This window comes from Gossypium hirsutum, chromosome D06 (genome assembly GCF_007990345.1).
Source record: "Gossypium hirsutum isolate 1008001.06 chromosome D06, Gossypium_hirsutum_v2.1, whole genome shotgun sequence".
Lineage (NCBI taxonomy): Eukaryota > Viridiplantae > Streptophyta > Magnoliopsida > Malvales > Malvaceae > Gossypium > Gossypium hirsutum.
In genome coordinates, this window is record NC_053442.1 from 62,222,030 (window position 1) to 62,241,840 (window position 19,811).

The 19,811-nt window shown below is 33.8% G+C and overlaps 3 protein-coding genes across 4 annotated transcripts; all 3 read right to left on the reverse strand.

Annotated features, from left to right (window-relative positions):
• Positions 1 to 1,882: 1,882 nt before the first annotated feature.
• LOC107941602 (metacaspase-9) lies at positions 1,883 to 3,157 on the reverse strand. Its single transcript, XM_041096107.1, has 2 exons — positions 2,750 to 3,157; positions 1,883 to 2,674 (listed from the first exon to the last, which is right to left on the reverse strand). The coding sequence occupies exons 1-2, from the start codon at positions 3,096 to 3,098 to the stop codon at positions 2,076 to 2,078; spliced, it is 948 nt and encodes a 315-aa protein (XP_040952041.1). The 5' UTR covers positions 3,099 to 3,157; the 3' UTR covers positions 1,883 to 2,075.
• A 9,824-nt stretch (positions 3,158 to 12,981) lies between these two features.
• LOC107941592 (type 2 DNA topoisomerase 6 subunit B-like) lies at positions 12,982 to 15,488 on the reverse strand. Of its 2 annotated transcripts, none has more exons than XM_041096108.1 (4): positions 14,510 to 15,488; positions 14,318 to 14,439; positions 14,166 to 14,241; positions 12,982 to 13,847 (listed from the first exon to the last, which is right to left on the reverse strand). In XM_041096108.1, the coding sequence occupies exons 2-4, from the start codon at positions 14,434 to 14,436 to the stop codon at positions 13,716 to 13,718; spliced, it is 327 nt and encodes a 108-aa protein (XP_040952042.1). In that variant the 5' UTR covers positions 14,437 to 14,439; positions 14,510 to 15,488; the 3' UTR covers positions 12,982 to 13,715. The 2 variants fall into 2 exon arrangements, with proteins under 2 accessions (XP_040952042.1, XP_016730646.1); XM_016875157.2 differs by having other exon boundaries at positions 14,318 to 14,758; positions 15,161 to 15,483.
• Positions 15,489 to 17,097: 1,609 nt separating this feature from the next.
• LOC107941594 (metacaspase-9) lies at positions 17,098 to 19,042 on the reverse strand. Its single transcript, XM_016875159.2, has 2 exons — positions 18,150 to 19,042; positions 17,098 to 18,055 (listed from the first exon to the last, which is right to left on the reverse strand). The coding sequence occupies exons 1-2, from the start codon at positions 18,499 to 18,501 to the stop codon at positions 17,904 to 17,906; spliced, it is 504 nt and encodes a 167-aa protein (XP_016730648.1). The 5' UTR covers positions 18,502 to 19,042; the 3' UTR covers positions 17,098 to 17,903.
• Between the last annotated feature and the right edge of the window lie 769 nt (positions 19,043 to 19,811).

The following is a 19,811-nucleotide window of genomic DNA, read 5'->3' on the forward strand; positions in this document are numbered from 1 at the left end:
TGGTGGTCGAAGATAAATGATTATAACAACACTGATATGATCTGCTTCGCCTTCGTCCATCACCTCATCTTTATGTTTTTATCTTGGTCGTGACTCACGTTGGCCTTCGTCTGCAAGTGCTGTCGGTCCTACAATCGTGATTCTGTTGCCTAGCCTTTGATTTCTATAGTTTTTAGAGGTGTTGAATTAAAATTTTATTATTTTTTGGAAAAATTGTAATTTTATAATGTTTAATTTATAATTTCGTAGACTTTGATCAAAATAACAATTTTTTATTTTATGGGGTATAAAGAGTAATTTTCATTTTAAGGGGTCATGACTATATCTGATTATGGACGACTACTTGAACATTTGTCTAAAAAGTGAAAGGATTTAGATAAAAATATAGGCCTGAAAAAAAGACTTAGACAAAAAATAAGACCCGTTTCTACACGAGTCGAGCCTTGAGTAAGATTTTTCTGTTTGAGCTTAGCCTGACCCAGATTTGCTTAAAAAGAATTTATTGGTGCTATTTAATGTTGTTTTGTTATCATTTTACTATTATTTTGGTGTTATTATCTGGATATTGTATAACTTTGTTTTATTATTAATTTTGCTACTATTTTAGAGATATTTACTGGCTAATTGCAACTACCTTATGCTATTTAAATATAATATTTTAATTGGTTAGAAAATATTTATTTTAATATTTTTAGTGTATTTATATTTTTAAATAAAAAATAATATAAAAAATTTAATACGGGCGAGCCAGGTCGAGCTCAAGTTTAGCAATTTTACCTAAGCTAGGCTTGGACAAAATTTTAGATTCATTTTTCAAGTCAACTTGGTCCATGATCAGGTCTAGCCATGAGCCCTACCTGCTCTAGTCATTGCCTCTAGCAACGAGATTAATTCCAATGAGATTGAAAATAGTGATAGTGATGAGATTAAAATCAATAATGAGATGTGTTAACAAATATATTTCTTTATACACCTAAATAATGTAAACAAAATATTAAATACTATTTGCAAGTAACGAAATAAAACAAATATTATAAATAAAAACATTAAATTAAATTTGTTAACAGTTCTCCCAAGGTAAACATTTTCAATCACTCTATGAATGCCTCGAGCTTCTGGAACCTGCATTCCAAACCTCCTCACCTAATGAATCCACTATAAACACCTTGTTGATTGGCTCATAGTGATGGATAGGAGTGAGTAAAACTCGATTGATTTAGAAAAATTAAATTTCGAGTTAATTGAATTTAGTTATTCGAGTTATTTAATTTGTTTTTAGTAAACTAGGATAAGTAATTCTAGTTTTGGATTGAAGTCGGGTTAAATTTTACAATTTGAATAACTCAAATAGTAGAGTGGTGTAAATACACTTTTGGCCCCTGTCAATTTTGAAAATGAGCAAATTGATCTCTCTCTCAACAAAAATTACAAAAAAATTCCAAATGTTTATAAAAATTAAAAAAAATCTAAAGAATATATAAAAAATTAAAAAAGATTCTTAAATAATCATTTTTGAGACCTAAATAAGTAAATTAATTATTCAAGTTTTTCATACTGAAGTATCTTTATTTTCTCTTATTTTTCTTTGAATGAATTTTCAAAAATATCTAATTTTAAATTTATGTAATGTAATATAGAATTTATTATATTGTAAAAAAAATAATTTTTTCACTCTATTGGAACAAATACACATCCTTACTGGTTGAAATTTATCCGCATATATCTTTTGTCTCTAACCGAAAAGGATCTCTTCCAAATTAAAGATCTTGAATTGGAGCGTGTCATATTTACCACAGACCGCTCCTAATGCATTCGGACACCCTGAGTTTCACAATCTGGAACCTCCCTTAACCTTACTTATAAAATTAAAAAAAACTCTAAATAAGACAATAAAAACTTTTATTTATTTATACACTAGAATTTCACACATAACAAACGCAGAGATGCATAAGAAAACAGCTGTAGGTAGATATAAGTCAACAGGCTGTCAAACTTATTCTAGTAGTAGTGCAAAACATAAGCACGTTATTATTGACGACACTGACAGCCTGAGCACCAGCATTTTGATCAGAAATTTAAGCAAAGCCACCCAAGAAAAGTGTGTTTGTATTCTCATCACTGCAATAAAGGCAAGGGTTCTGCTCGAATCCATTGTTCTTCAAAATCTTGGCAGCCTCAACCACAAGGTTTCTGTTGCTTATTCCAGCACCCCAGTGCTGATTGATTACGTTAACCACAGCATCGGTGAACGCCCCAAAGGCTTTATTCTCCAAGACCAGGTCATATGATGTCTCATTGGCTTCACACCCACTTAATAAAATCCCTTCATCCTCCTCCAGTGGATCCAACACCATTAACCCATCTACGTAGTGAGGATGGAATTTGAGACTCACATCTTTCCCGAAGATTCCGAAAATCTTTTGGCCAACATTTGCTGCGTCGTGTAGGATGCCTGCTGCTGTATCTATCGCACTATGTATGATATCAAAAGTAAGACTCTTACCCTTAGCCTTAGACGGTTTAGGCTTGTCGGTATTTACTGTTGTCGTCATATGCTGACCACCAAATTGTTCTTTCTCTTTTTCAATGAGACCCCCACTGTGGCACGAATCTGATAGGATTGTGAAGCTTGCTCCTTCTGGTAGCCGGTTAACTAAACGTCTGAAGTCCACATCTGCAGAAACCATGTATATATAGGGTATGAATACATGTTGCTAAAATAAATATATAAATTCAAACAAAAACCTACCGGTGACAAGATTTAAATCACAAGCCACGATTGCTTCATCTTGCTTGAAAGGCTGGCCAGGTTGAAAGATTGGAATGCGCGTTCCATGTCCACTGAAGTAGAAAAATAGGATATCTCCTGCTTTAGCCTTGTTCACCATTCTATTAAGTGCATCCTTAATGTTTGCACCCGTAGGCAGAACCGGCGACCCTGGCGCATCGGTGAGGACATTAACATCGCTTTCCTTAAACCCAATGTTCAGGAGGACACCACTTATGGCGTTCACATCATTGATGCATCCATGCAAGCTGAATTGGGTCTTGGGGTAGTTGCATCCCACCAGAACTGCTCTCTTCGTACCCTTACTCATCTTGCTTCGCTAATTTGACTATTTTGTGTTGCTTGTACCGTTGAATTAATGTGCTTCCACTGTCTCACAAAGAACCTATATATATACACACTAATTTACAGCACGTGTACTGACCATAAAGATGACGACATGTAGGTAGGTAGGTAGGTAGGCAGGTACAACACTTTTGTTTGTCTTTTGTATTTTGGAAAATGCATGCGAAATCCATGCATATGCAAACATTTTGTGCAAGGAACTTGCATATCAGTACTGCACAAAAGAGTGACTCTGGAGTTATGGAATTATTTGATAATATTGAATATGAAATAAATTAAAATAAAAGAGTGGGTGATTAATCCGAATTGGGAGGAGGACAGGTGTTGTGATGGACAAAGTGTAAGACAAGGTGGTTTCCTACTGAAGCAATAAAGCTCTAGCAAAAGGCAGCTAGGTATTCCTTTTTCAGACAGAGACGATAAAGGATAGAAAATATAGGGTGGTGGTCGAAGATAAATGATTATAACAGCACTGATATGATCTGCTTCGCCTTCGTCCACCACCTCATCTTTATGTTTTTATCTTGGTCGTGACTCACGTTGGCCGTCGTCTGCAAGTGCTGTCGGTCCTACTATCGTGATTGTGTTACCTGGCTTCTGATTTCTATGTATTAGGGTCTATTTGAATGTGAGGTTGGTGTAGGGGTGAGGTTACAAAATTGATTTTAAGGGTTAAAAGTTAAATTATGTATCTATATAGATTAAAGAATTGTTAAATCAAAATTTTATATTTTTTTGGAATAAATTGTAATTATACAAAGTTTAACTTATAATTTTATTGATTTTAGCGAGATTTAAATAATAGTTTTCTATTTTAGTGGTATAAAGAGTAAATTTTATTTTAAGGGCACAATTAGACTTGATTATGAGTTTGGTCACCCTCCAAGCCTAATGGCCCTCTTGAAAAATGAGAGTTTGGGCAAAATATAGGTCCGAAAAATAGGCTAGGACAAAAAATAATGCCTATTTTCCAAATGGGCCGAGCCTCAGGTAAGATTTTTTTGCTCGGGTCCAACCTGACTTGAATTTGCTTAAAAAATTTTCCTTCCTATTGTTAATTGTTGTTTTGCTATTATATTGTTACTTATTTGTTATTACTGTTTGGATATTGTATAACTATTGTTTTATTGTTAATTTTGTTACTATTTTAGAGACATTTGCTTGCTAAGTTACAACTATCTTAATGTTATTTAAGTATAAACACTTTTTTTAATGTATTTTCAATTTGTTGGGAAACATTTATTTTAATATTTTTAATGTATTTGATGTATTATATTTTTTAAAATAATAAATAGTAAAAAATATTTTAATATAGGCAGGTCAGGCCATGCTCAAGTTTGGCATTGTTTTATCTAGGTCGGGCTTGAACAAAGTTTTAGGCCCATTTTTGGTTCGGGCAGGGCCTGAGCCTAGAAAATAGGCCTAAAATCCCAACTCGATTGAGCCCATGATCTAGTCTAGCCACGACCCCTACCTGCTCTGGTCATCGCCTTTGGAGACAAGATTAATTCTTGTGAGATTGAAAAAAGCGATGGCGATAAGACTAATTACTATAGCAGTGAGATTAGTTACTACGGTGATGATATTAAAATTAGTGGTGAGATGTGTGTTAGGATTCAAACAAAGCAATGGCAAAAAGATAGATTTTGGATTTATAGTAAGAAAGCAAAATGACTATTATGGACAAAGTAGTTTACACCTTTTCGTATATTTTTCTATGATTATTATTTTAATGATAAAAACGTCATATTTAATATTTTATTTAAATAAATCGTGCATATTACTTAACATAAATTTAAAATTTCTAACTATTTGTTTTATTTAAGAATACTTTTAATTGTTGAATAAATATTAATATATATAACATTTTAGATCGCTATGACAAAAATATCGAATCATTTTAAAATTTTGCATGTATGAAAAGTACAATAATATTGATAAATTTAAAGGTTGGTGTCACATCTCAAAAACAGGATTAAGAAAAATTGGATTAGTGAAACCAATAATGGTCTTGTTCTGTTTTGATTTGGGATTGTGAAAATTATATTAAGTGAATTAATTTAACTTAATGAATAAGTAATTTATTTGTGTGTTGAGGTCTTGTGCTCAAATTCTTTTCTTTAAATTTTTATTAATTTTTGTTTCAACCTTTGATTTTGAACACCTAACTTATATGTTATTTTTGCTGAACTAATAATAAGGATGAGCCTGGGGTTCATCGGCAAGGTTTCAACATATGGTCCTGTACTGTTTGAATATTGTATCAACAAAGTTGAATTTTTTTTTTGTTTTATTTTAAACTTTGGGAAATTTTCTTAGGGTTAATTAATAGATTTAGTGGTTGGTTTTAATAATAATAATAATAATATTGAGATTTTGGGCCAGTTCTTTATTGTTTTTGAAAATTACTTTTGAAAAGTATTGTGGAGAAGTGCTTTTGAAAATTTTGAGTGTTTAGTATTGCTGTCAAAAAATACTTTTGAAAAATAAAATGTCCATTTTAGACATGATATTATAAAGTAACAAATATGTATTTAAATAATGTTCAAATTAAATAATATTATGATATTTTAGCAAAAATATAATAAATAATTTATTGTTAATATTTTAATATATAATATTAATTTTAAATATTTCTAAGTAATTAATATTAATTATTTATTAAATTTAATTAGAATTTATAAACTATATTTAAATATTTAAATATAATAATTAAATATTTGTAATTAGACATATTATTTTAAATTTTTTTATTTTTAACTAGTACTTTTAACACATTTGTATTATTTTTATTTTAAAATGTATTTGAATATATAACTCATATTAGATATTAACATAACATAGAAAATATAAACCTAACAAATTAAAATATTACATATATTTAGATTAAAGTTTTAAAAAGGGATAATATTTATATACCAAATATAAATACTAAAAATTTTACAATAGCATTTACAATTTAAAGTGAATTCATTAAACTAGAAGCTATAACATCTCTTGTTAATTTCATTTCAAAACCACTTGTATTGTTTGATTCACCGTCATCATCATCACTTTCTCGACCATGTGCATTTTTTGAATCAATAATATTCTCATATGCCCAGTTAATATCTTGATATTTAATCCAGGGAATTGTTTGAAGGCGCAAGGAGTGCCTACAGTCCATCAGACAAAAAATTTCAAAATTTAATCCAGTGATCAATCTAATATCACCAAAAAGATAATGAAAAATCAATAGACAATAATTTCTCAATACATACAATAATTTCATATTTATAAATAATTTCTCAAAGGTAGATTTAGTGGTTGGTTTTAATAATAATAATAATAATAATAATAATAATATATTAGATATTGAGATTTTGGGCCAGTTCTTCATTATTTTTGAAAAGTGCTTTTGAAAAGTGTTCTGGAGAAGTGCTTTTGAAAAATTTGAGTGTTTGGTATTGGTATTACTGTCAAAAAATAACACAAAAAAGATAATGAAAAATCAATAGACAATAATTTCTCAATACATACAAATAGACGGTTGACTCCAGAATAAAGTTATCTCAAGGAGTCACATACTTTTGCTACAATATCAGCACCAATCTGTTCATCTAAGTCTTCCATTGAATTCTTTATTGTGTGAATCTACTCTGACAAGTGTATATAAGTTGCACCACCACCAGGTACTATCCCTTCATCCATGGCAGCACATGCAACATTCTTTGCATCTTCAATTCTTAGTTTACGGTCTTCAAGTTCCATCTCAGTATGCACTCCTACCTACAGTTGTGATGCAAAGTTCTTAACAATTTGAAGCAGAAAAAGATGTGGGTATGGTAAAACATTGAGTTATGCATTTCAATTTCAGTATACACTGCGTCATGATTGCAAACCTTAATGACTGCCACACCACCAGGGAGTTTAGCAATTCTTTATGAGAGCCTTTTTGACAAGTATGTCTTGAGAGTTAACCAAGTCAAACTAGACTTGTTATCACTCCTATTCTTTAGGATCTTATTCTACTTAAAATTCAAATTCAAATTGTGAATAGCTGTAGATAACACTCTGATGTAATCTTGTATATATTTGCTATCAATAGTCGAATACAATTGAGCTGAATTTACAAACCAAAATCACTATCTTTCATGGTATCAGACTGCCAGTAAAAAGGTTTCAATCACCGCCTCCTCTCCTTTTTTTTTTCCTCATGGCCAATTCGACTGTTTCCTCTCCACCTTTCATGCCAAATCAAATCACCATCAAGCTTACTCCCTCTAATTACCTCCTGTGGAAAACACAAATGACCCCTCTCTTATATAGCCAAAAACTCATGCATCATGTCGACGGCACAGCAGCTCCTCCCAAGACCATTGACAATGCTCCTAACCCGGCCTATGAGCCCTGGTTTCTTAAGGACCAAATGGTTATTAGCTGGATCCTTGGCTCGTTGTCTGAGTCAGTGCTATCTCAGGTAGTCGGAGCCATTACCGCATTCGCAGCTTGGACAAAGCTGCATCAAACTTTTGCTTCCGAATCTCGGGCTCAAATCTGGACCCTTAAAGGCTCTCTTCATGCCTTATCTTGTGGCGATGATTCAATCGTCATATACATGGATCGTGTGAAATGGATTTTTGATCAACTCGGGGCTCTAAATGCGGCTATTTTTGAAGACGATCTTGTCGATCATATTTTACGAGGACTTGGTACCGATTATCGACCATTCGTTCGCAATCTAGAGGCAAAACTACAGTCAACATCCTTTGATGATTTGTTTGGCTTATTACTTTCTGAGGAATTACAATTGAAAGCTGTTCAAGAGCCTCTTCATCTTACTGCCGTTGCCCACTTTGTCGGTCGGCAGCCTTCTGCTTTCGCTAATCGTGGACGGGGTCATAATAGTAAGCACAATGGCAATTATTCCAGTCGTGGCCGAGCTGCCTCCCCGCCCAAGGATCCAACATGTTACAACTGCAAGGGACGTGGCCACACAAGTCGTCAGTGTCCTAGCCCAAGATATGCCGAGTCCTACCCCAAACCCTCAGCAAACTATAGCTTGTCTCCTTAAACAAATCCCAAGCCATGGATCGTTGATACCGGTGCCACTCATCATTTGACATCTGAATTGGGAAACCTGGGCATTCATTCTGAGTACACTAGTTCCGATGAAGTCACTTTCACCAATGGTAAAACCTTACCTATCTCTCATGTTGGCTCGTCTGTCTTAACTCTTAATTCTCATCCTTTCAAATTGTCTAATATTCTTTATGTTCCTGAGGCTAACCTAAATTTATTGTCTGCTCCTCAGTTTACACTCACTAATGATGTCTCTGTTGAATTTTTCCATGATTATTTTGTGGTTAAGGATCGACGGACGAAGCAAAATCTGCATAGAGGGTACATCGAGAATGGTTTATATCGCCTAGCCACTGATCCAGTATCTCCTGCTTGTCATTCAGTTTCGTTGTCTACATGGCATGCTAGACTAAGCCATGCTTGCTCAAACACTGTCAATAAAGTTCTTAGTTTCAATAAATTGTCTGCTTCTAATAAGCATGATTCATCTCTTTGTGAAACTTGCTGTGTTAGTAAATCACACAAATTGTCTTTTTCGGATTCTACTTATGAAGCAAAGCAACCGTTAGAGTTAGTTTGTTCAAATTTGTGGGGTCCTTCTCCAATTGCTTCTAGTGATGGTTTTCTATATTATGTGGTGTTTTTTTATCATTATAACAAATATACTTGGATCTATTTTCTTCTTCGTAAATCGGATGTTTATAATTGTTTCATTCAATTTCATGCTATTGTTGAGAAATACTTTGGTTTACCTATTAAGCAGTTCCAATCCGATTGGGGTGGGGAATTCCAAGCCCTTGAAAAATATTTGGCCTCTGAAGCTATAATCCAACGCAGCTCTTGTCCCCATACCCTTGAACAAAATGGCTGCGCTGAAAGAAAACACCGTCATATAACCGAAACTGGTCGCGCCTTGTTACATCATGCCTCTGTCCCTCCCAAATTTTGGGATCATGCCTTTGTTGTTGCTGTATACACTATCAACCGTCTCCCAACTCCAAAATTACACCATAAATCACCCTACCAAGCCCTTTTTCATCGTGACCCTGATTACAAGTCATTGAGAATTTTCGGTTGTTGTTGCTATCCCTGGTTGCGTCCATACACCAAAAATAAGCTTGAGCCTAGGTCTGCCAAATGTGTTTTTCTTGGTTACAGTGTTCTTCACAAAGGTTATAAATGTTTATCTTTGTCCACCAATAAAGTGTTTTACTCACGCCATGTTATTTTTGATGAACAGGTTTTTTCATTCAAGTCAAGTGATGGGCACGTATCGGTTCTCGGTCCTCCACCTTCCCCGACAACCATTTTTTCTCTTGGCCATCGCTCCGATTCTAATCCATTACCTGCCGTCCCACTACCTACAGCCCTATGCCCCAACCAGCAGCTCCCTACTGTCCCAAGTACCCCCCACCGACTGCCGATCAATCTCTTGCCATCACTACCGTGTCCTCCCAACCTGCTCCCATTGTTCCCAATGACCCTATCACATTCCCGATAGGTTCTAGCAGTCCCAATGCTTCTCCTACCACTGCTCAGGCACCTACCGTGCGTCATTCAATGACTTTACGCTCCCATACTGGCTCACTTAAACCAAAGGTTTTTCATGCTGCTGCGTCCACTACACTGTCAGCCCCTTCATCATACATTGAAGCAGCAAAACAGTAAGTATGGCGTGCTGCAATGGGAGAAGAAATTGATGCTCTTCTATCAAACAGCACATGGGATCTTGTTCCTCGTTCTCGAGTTTCGAATATCATTGGTTGCAAGTGGGTATACCGTGTAAAAACAAAAGCGGATGGTTCCTTCGATAGATGTCGTGCGCGGTTGGTTGCAAAAGGGCTTCATCAAAGACCAGGCCTTGATTACGTTGAGACTTTCAGCTCTGTAATAAAGCCGGCCACCATAAGGTTAATTCTTTCCATTACCGTCAATCGTCATTAGCCCATTCGGCAACTTGATGTTTCGAATGCCTTTCTTCACGGGATTCTTGATGAAACTGTTTTTATGGAACAACCACAGGGATTTGTTGATCATTCTAAACTTGATTTTGTATGTGCTCTAAAGAAATCGTTATATGGTTTAAAGTAGGCGCCACGAGCTTGGTATTTTTGCCTTTCGAATGCACTACAACAGCTTGGTTTTCACAGTTCCAAGGCTGACAGTTCGCTGTTTATATATTCAGGTAATGACGAGTATGCATATTGCTTGGTCTATGTTGATGATTTGGTGTTGACAGGATCATCCTTTTCGTTGTTACAACGGTTTATTGCTCAACTTGGGAAGGTTGTTGCGCTCAAGGATTTAGGACCGCTATCCTATTTCTTGGGTGTTGAAGTTGCGTGGTTCTCGAGTGGCTTGCAGCTCACTCAATCCAAATATATCAAAGATTTACTCCATCGTGCGAATATACAAGATGCATCGTCGGTTTCGACTCCTTCAACGCCGCAAGCCGACCTCACCGGCACTACTTCTTCTACCTTTGATGATCCTAAGCTTTATCGACAGCTTGTTGGGTCTCTTCAATATTTGGCACTCACTCGCCCCGACATAACCATGGCAGTAAACAAAGCTCTGCACAATTTATGCATTCTCCTTGCCTCCATCATTGGCAAGCCGTGAAACGGATCCTACGTTACCTTCGCGGCACAATTGATCATGGTCTCATGCTTCGCTCTTCTCGCCAAGCTTCACTTGTTGCTTTTTCGGATGCTGATTGGGGTGGCGACAAGCTTGATCGAAAGAGCACTTCTGCATATGTTGTCTTTCTTGGCTCCAATCCGATCTCTTGGATTTCTCGTAAGCAAAAGACTATCGCTCGTTCAAGCACGGATTCGAAATATCGAGCTTTAGCATCAGCTGCTTCGGAGGTTTATTGGCTTCAGTGCCTTCTTCGGGAACTCAATTACAAGCTTCCAACAACGCTGGAAGTATGGTGCGATAACGTTTCCGCTACCTATCTAGCTGCGAATCCCGTTTTTCATTCTCGTAGTAAGTACCTTGAGTTGGACTTTCATTTTGTCCGAGACCAAGTACGCTAGAAAAATCTTCTCGTCTCCTATGTTCCGACCATTGATCAAATAGCCGATGTCTTGGCGAAACCTTTATCGACAACTCGGTTTCTTACACTTCGAGACAAACTGATGGTGACTTCCCCCATCCGTTTGTGGGGGGCTGTTGAGAGTTAACCAAGTCAAACTAGACTTGTTATCACTCCTATTCTTTAGGATCTTATTCTACTTAAAATTCAAATTCAAATTGTGAATAGCTGTAGATAAATTGATTTTATTATTATGAGAGTTAACCCGGTTTGTGTAAGGGTCAGGTTAGAAAATTGATTTTAAGGGTTGAAGTTAAATTATGTATCTATATAGTACTTAGAAGTGTTAAATCAAAATTTTATTATTCTTTTTTGAAATAAATTGTAATTATACAATGTTTAACATATAATTTAATAGATTTGTCTAAATAGTAATTTTTTATTTTAGACGGTATAAAGAGTAATTTTTATTTGAAGGGGCTACGATTAGACCTGATTATGGGTTGGGTTATTCTTTCAAACTCGAAGACCTGCCCAAAAAGCGGGATTGTTTAAGCAAAAATATAGATTTGAAAAATAGGCTTGGACAAAAAATAATGTTTGTTTTCCAAACAGGTTGGGTCTCAGTTAATATTTTTTGCTCAGACCCGACCCTGCTCGAATTTGCTTAAAAAAAATTTCCTGCTGCTTTGCTACAATTTTGCTATTATATTGCTACTATTTTATTGTTAATGTTTGAAAATCGTATAAGTTTGTTTTACTATTAATTTTGCTATTATTTTAGAGGCATTTTCTTGCTAAGTTGCAACTATCTTATTGTTATTCAAGTATAATTTTTTTAAATGTATTTTCAATTTGTTGAAAAATATTTATTTTTATTTTTGTAGTGTATTTGATATATTATATTTTTTAAATAAAAATAATATAAAAAAAAGTTTAATACGGGTGGGCTGAACCAGGCATAGGTTTGGCATTTTCTTATCTGGACTGGGCTTGATCAAAATTTTAAGCTCCTTTTTCAAGTCAAGTTAGGCCCAAGCCTAGAAAATGGGCCTAAATTCCCAACTCGACTTAGCCCATGATCAATTCTAGCCACGTCCCTATTTGCTCTGGTCACTACTAGCGATGAGATTAATTTCAATGATATTAAAAATAGCGGTGACGATGACATTAAATACTATAATGGTGAGATTAGTTACTATAGTGATAAGATTAAAATCAGTAGTGAAATGATTTTGGGATTCAAACACAACAAGGACAGTAAGATAGATTATAGATTTATAGTAAAAATGCAAAATGACCATTATGGACATTAAACTAAAGTAGCTTACACCCTTCCATATGCTTTTGTACAAGTAATATTTTAATGATAAAAACGTCATATTTAATATTTCATTTATATAAATCATGCATATCTTTAACATAAATTAAAATTTTCTAACTATTTATTTTATGCATGAATACTTTTAATTGTTTAATAAATGTTAATATATACAATATTTTAGATCGATATCATAGAAGTATAGAATCAATTTGAAAATTTAAATGCATGAAAAGTGCAATAATATCGAAAAATATATGAAAGCGTATAAATTTAATTTAGTTTCACACTGGTGTAAGCAGATCCCTCCCCTTTTAATGTGCAAAATTAATTATATCATTTAAATTTATGCATTTAATATTATTTATAAATATATTTGTTTATACACCTAACTAATGTAAATAAAATATTAAATACGATTTGAAGTAATGAAATAAAACAAATTTTATAAATAAAAATATTAAAATTGTTGAAAAATATGGAAAACGTTGAATGGGATTAAGTAAGCATTTCCAATCACTCTGTGAATGCCTCGAGCTTCTGGAACCTGCACTCTAAAATTCAGACTAATACAAAATGTTACATGAAAGAAGTTAAAATCATGAAATAAGTACTTTTCAAAATTCAGTATTTACACTTGCCCAATAATATAAATATATTCAGCATTTAATTTTCTGTGACATACATAAAATTTTAATAATACAAATTCAGTATTTTTCTTGGGTTTATCAAACGAAAACTGATTAACAAGGAGATGTTAATTGAAGTAGATAAAATTCATTCCTAACATCACTTGAAGAAGGTTACATGGCATCTCAGAAAATGAAGGGTAAGCATTCTGAAAAGGTTAGTTTCTTCAGATACTTTCAAAATACAAATTTCAGACCATATCATTCTGTGTACACATGAAAGGCATCAAAGTAGCAGTTGAACTTACGGGGATCTTTAGGGGAAAGAAAGGAGAGAGAAGACCACAGACAATGAAATCCATACAAGTAAAAAAATGCACAACATACTCCATGATCCATGATTTTATGAGAAGACTCTTTTGAGGAGAACTTCCTAGGTCGACTTAGAATATATGAATGACAGTCTTCTATAGAACTTCCTAAATACAGTCAGTTTTAAAATTCAAAAAAAGAAAAAAAGAAAAACCTTGATTAATTGTCAGTTATGTCCTTTTCAACTAGCTGGTTACATACTGCATATGAATGCTGACAAACATTACTTGCGCCCATCAGCTTATGCGAGATTCTCCAGTGTTGTATGAAGAGGTTCCTTGAAATGATTCCCTAGCAAAATGGCAATACAGTGGCAAAGGTGATATTTCCGACATCACCTAGGTTATTTTTATTTGATTTATCTGTGAAGTTATGGTTCTTTCTTTCTAATAGATTATCTATCAAGTTGATTCAAGTAATTAAGCTTATTGGCTAGAAATAAACAAAGAATCTTGGATTTCTAAATTCTTAATAAGATCAACTATATTTGTTGAAGGATTCGGTGTATGCTAAAGTTGCACCAAAATCCACAGCCAAATACTCAAAAACTCTGTTTGTATATACTATATTGTCATTCAAAAACTGTCAGTCAATTGCTCAAAAACAAACCTTCTGAAAGTAGTGTTTGATATCTTTCAGCAAGGTATCAATAGTCTCAGAAATGGACAGACATACTTCGGTGCCACTGAAAACAAATAAATAAGATCATAATGTTTTGTATAACCTAAGATCAGAGAAATGTTTAAGTATGGCGCATATACCTGAACTTTGCATCATTCTTAGGAATTGAAGGTAGCCTAGTCAGCCTTCTGGCAGAAACACTTCCTCTAAGATTTAAGTGATAATGATATATCTTACAGTCTACAGATTTACCTTGCATGACCTAATCATTTTTAAAAGCTTATTTATGCTTTTGATGAACTCATTTGAAAGAAAACCAGCCAAAACCATACCGTTTCAACTTCAAAATGACATGATTTCAATGCATATTTTCCAATTTAGAAATAGCTTCCTATTTTTCTGAAAGATCGCGTCACAAAAAATCACAGTTAATAATTCTAATTATAGTTACGCAAAAATTAAAGGAAGAATGAAAAGCATTCACTTGAAACTCGAACGATTGGAGGAGAGCTATTGAGAACGACTGATAGTCGGCAAAGATTTTCGGATAAACGGCATCTTTGAATAGCAAAAGAAATTAACTGACAATACGAAAAACGAAAGGAAATTAAAGAAAAAAGGAGATTAGAGTGGATTAACATATTAATATTTAGTTTTTTCCAAACCTAAGATTGCTTAAGGTATCTATTATTTGGTCCGTAAAAATATATTGTGAAAATTTTATGGACTAAACACCATTGTAAATCACATATTCCAGTTTCGGTAAGTAAAGTTAAAAAAATTTAAAAAAAATTCAGAAGAACTGAAACATCAATGAAACCCCAATTTTCTAATTACCCAACCAGCATAAGCTAGAATTCAGAAGAAAAGAGAAAATAAATTACAGCAGATCTAGAAATTAAAGAAAAACACAAAAATAAAAAGCCAATAAGAAATTTTTTTTAAAAAAAAAAAAAAGAAGAAATGAAGAAGAGCTGTCTTACCTGAGACAATGTCGATTGAGACTAAGAAAAGACTAATATTTTCTTCAATGTGAGGAGCAGCAAAAATAGAAAAACAATGGACGAGATTTTGGGGTTTTCAAGCAATGAAAAGATTGAGAAAAAAAGGGACGGGATTTTGGGGTTTCAATCAAAGAAAAGTCTTGAAAAGAAAAGGGAAATGTTTTGGGGGGTTTCTAGCAAAGAAAAGATTGAGAAAGAAAATAATTCGTCCTTGGAGATAAGGCATAACTTGTATCCATGCGCTTCATATTCGCCTGGAGTTCGCTCCTAGAAATATAGCCATCTCTACCCCTCACGTCAATCCCACAAGCCTCTTATCCATTCTTATTTGATCACGGAGGGGGAAGGCAAAATAGAAAAACTCACATTGGGTTTAGGGATAATCAGGCTCGAACTGATGACTTCACCGCGTCAAGGTGATATCACTGAAAAACGGTTTGCAGTGTTTTTACCACAAATGCCGTTATTTCTTACTTTTGTGGTGTTTTTATCATAACCGCTGCTATACTTTACCTATTGCGCTATTGTTTTATCTATTGCAGTGTTTTTTTGTTAGCGCCACTAGTGTATAATATTTGCCGCGTTTTTTGTCTAAGTGCACTAAAAAAACCTTAATTTCCTATAGTGGAACCCTATGTGATGGCATGATGGTTAAGAGTATTCATCATCCTAGGTGATGTGTGGGTTCAAATCGTGCTAATTACGTTTGTCGTTCGAGCTTTGCCCTGTTATTGTAATTCACCAAAAAAGAAAAAGTTAATATTTTGTTTTCAGGGTTTTTATATTTGTTAAGAAATACCAGTGACTAAATGGCTTAGGTACAATTAAACAAAGTTTATAATTTATTGGGATATATTTTAAAATTATATATAAATATTTATTCAATGTGTAATTTAATACGTAAATTTTAATTTTATACAATTATATATATGATTTTTTTATATCAAATTCCATATTAAACTATTAGAATTTACGTAGATTCAAAAATAATATTATTTTTTTTGGCTCACATGCAATTTATTTAGATACGTTACGCATACCTCACTCAAAATTTTTAAAAAAAAAATTATGAAGGCAAGTTATGTTTTTATGGATGTAATTTAGTAATACAAATATTTTATTCTTTAGCTGAAATAGATAGGTTTTTTTTATAATTTAATTAAAATTTACGATTATCATTCAATTTAGTGTAGCTTTTAGAGATGACAATAGAGCGGGGTGAGAGTAAATAATTGTTAAATTTATTATCGCTCCATCATTTACATTCATTCTTGACGCAACCCAACCCACTTTGCTCTACTTCAATTTATTTTTTGATATTTGTCATTGATATTTTCAATCTTTTTAAAGTTATATATTAGGTTTATGGTTCTTAAATTATACATAAAGTAACTTTTTTAATATCCCATCTTTAGAAAAAAAAAAGAGCCACCTTCTCTAAATTGCTTTTGTGCTAATTTGGAAGATCAAAACTTCAATGTCCGTATATTTCAAGAAATCAATGAATTAAGGTATACTTTCGAATCTAGTTTTGTTCTTGATGATTTGACATGATAGATTCTGATTTACAGTTTTAAGTTCATATCATATTTTGTTTTACGGTTCTAATAAGTGGCATTCGAGCCTCGTCATGTAGAATCATTCTACTTCTAGCTAGAGCTTCTTCTCATTGATTTTCTTTTCTTTTATTATTTCTTTTTTACTTTGTTTAAATTTTAATTTTTTTTAAATTTTAAACTCTTTATATATTTATTTTAAAAATAAAATTATCACGGATGTATATAAATACAACATTACCTAGTGCTATCTACTCATTTATATTTTTCAATTAAATTTTTGTTTTTATAAATCTCTACATGCTTACATTACTTCAATACAACACCAAAGGAACCAAATGTCAAACACCGACACCTATAAATAAAATTCTTGCAAAAGAAGCCGTTTTATTTATCATAAAATTATATAAGAAATAGCCATACATGGCGATTACATAAGCTTGAATGCCTTAAAACACACAGACATACGATAGTAATAAGCAAACACACACACAGAGGATAGTAATAAGCAAACAGACACACAGACGCAGTAATGAAGGCTAACTTCAACTTCGTAGTAGTGCACATCGATCGAGCACATTATTATTTAGTTTAGAGTTTCGACCTCTAGTGATCGAAAACCCTGGTTCAAAGCCGGCAGCTTACGCACCCGTAGTGGTGTTGGATTGGTGGCCAAGAAAAGCTGCATCAGCATTCTCATCACTGCAATAAAGGCAAGGGTGCTGCTGTCCAATTCCTAGGTTTATTATTCATTCCTGCCCATCACCACAAGCTGTCTATTGGTTAATGCACCATTGCTCTCCTTGATGACCTTCAGAACTGTATAGGTAAAGGCCCCAAACGCCTTTCCTCCAGTTTTGTCACTCGCTGGCATATCAATTGAAAGCTCATTGGCTTGGCACCCACTTAACAGAATTCCCTCATCCTCCGTCAGCGACCTCAAATTCAAAATATCACGTTCATAATGGGGTAGGAATTTGAGACTCACATTGTTCCCAAAGATTGTGGTCAAAAGAGAGCCAATACCCGTCATATTGTCTGTTCCAGTGTTGATGGCATTGGCAACTGCTGTTGTGTCCAAGAAGCTTTGTGTCGCGCTCACGACGTTGGCTGCTGTTTGTAGGCACTGGTATAAGGTTTCAATGGAAATGCTCCTAGTCTTGTAATCAACAGGTGGTGCTATACCCCTTAAGAGTACTATGGGGTCCAATTTGTTCTTTACTTTTATCAATCAGACCACCACTGTGGCAGGAATCCGAAATCATTGTGAAGCTTGATCCACTTGGTAGTTGCTGAATCAATTGCCCCAAGTCCACGTCTGCACAACCATGGCAACCACCATATGATATAAATAATAGTTTGCTTAGATTGAGAGTATTTTAAAATTTTAATTTACCGAGTTGATTACGTACCAAAAATGGGATTGAGATCACAAGGCACAATTGCTTCACCCTCGTTGGGAGGCTGGTGGGGGTCAATGCGGTGCACAATTCCATGTCCACTAAAGTGGAAAAGCAGGACATCTCCTTCTTTAGCGGCGACCACCATCTTCTTGAGTTCAGCCATAATGTTTGCACGCGTAGGCTTATACGTGGACTCTGGTTCATCAGTTAGGAGCTCAACATTTTCGGAATCAAAGCCAAACCTGCTCACGATCATTTCTCTCATGGCTTTCACATCATTTACGCATCCGCTCAACTCGTTGATGGTGTTGGGGTAGTTGCATCCAACCAGAACGGCTCTCTTCTTACATTCGGTGGCCATCTTGCTTCTATTTTGGGTCGCTTGTCTTGTCTTGTGCTTCGGACGTTGCACTAAACACCTATATATATACACACATACACACTGTAGTTTACACTATGCTCACTGACCATACTCTAATAAATAAGACATCATGTTGGTAGGTACAACTGTTTTATTTTATTTTTTTGTTTATAAAAATGCATGGCAAATCCATATACATGCAATCAGATGTCTGTATAAAAGTACCACTGTTAGAGTGTATTTGGACTAAAAAATTTAGAATTAATTTAAAATATTAAAATTTGTAATTGTTTTATTTAGATAAATAATTGATTTAGGACAAATTAAGTTATTAGAATTTTACAAATTAAAAATAATTGTAAAATAAAAAATTATATTACAAAAAAATAAAAATAAAAATAAAAATAAAAATAAAAATAAAATAATTATAAAATAATTTATACACAAAAATGAATAATTTGAAAAGCTTTCCATATTATTAAGTCCAAATTTGATACGATACTTTTCCAATTAAGCAATTTTGATATATTTGGCCTCTAATAAGAAATCAACATATGGAATGGGTGATTAATCCGACTTGGGAGGAGGACAGGTGTTGTGATGGACAAAGAGGAAGATAAGGTAGGTATTCCCTTTTTCAGACAAATAAGATAGAAGATAGAAGATAGAAAATATAGAGTGGTGGTCGAAGATAGAGGATTATAACAACACTGATATGATCTGCTTCACCTTCGTCCACCACCTCATCTTTAATTATGTTTTTATCTTGGTTGTGACTCACGTTGGCCTTCGTCTGCAAGTGCCGTCGGTCCTACTATCCTGATTTCTATGGCCTTATTTGGCAATTGGCTCATAATGGACAAATAATAATTGTATAATGTTTAAGTTATAATTTTATAGATTTAAGAGAGATCAAAATAATAATTTTTCATTTTATGGGGTATAAAGTGTAATTTTCATTTTTAGGGGGTCATGGTTAGATGTGATTATGCCACATGAAGGTATGCCGGAAAAGTGGGAGAGCTTAAGTAAAAATAAAGGCATGAAAAATGGGTTTAGATAAAAAAAATGCCCGTTTTCGAAACGGGTCAAGCCTTGTGTAAGAATTTTTTGTCCGGGCCCGGCCCAGCCTGACTCAAATTTGATTAAAAAAAATTCTTGGTGTTGTTTAATGTTGTTTTGCTACCATTTTACTATTATATTGCTGCTATTTTGTTATTATTGATTGGATATTTTATAACTTTGTTTTATTATTAATTTTGCTACTATTTTAGAAGCATTTGCTTGTTAAGTTGCAACTATCTTAGTGT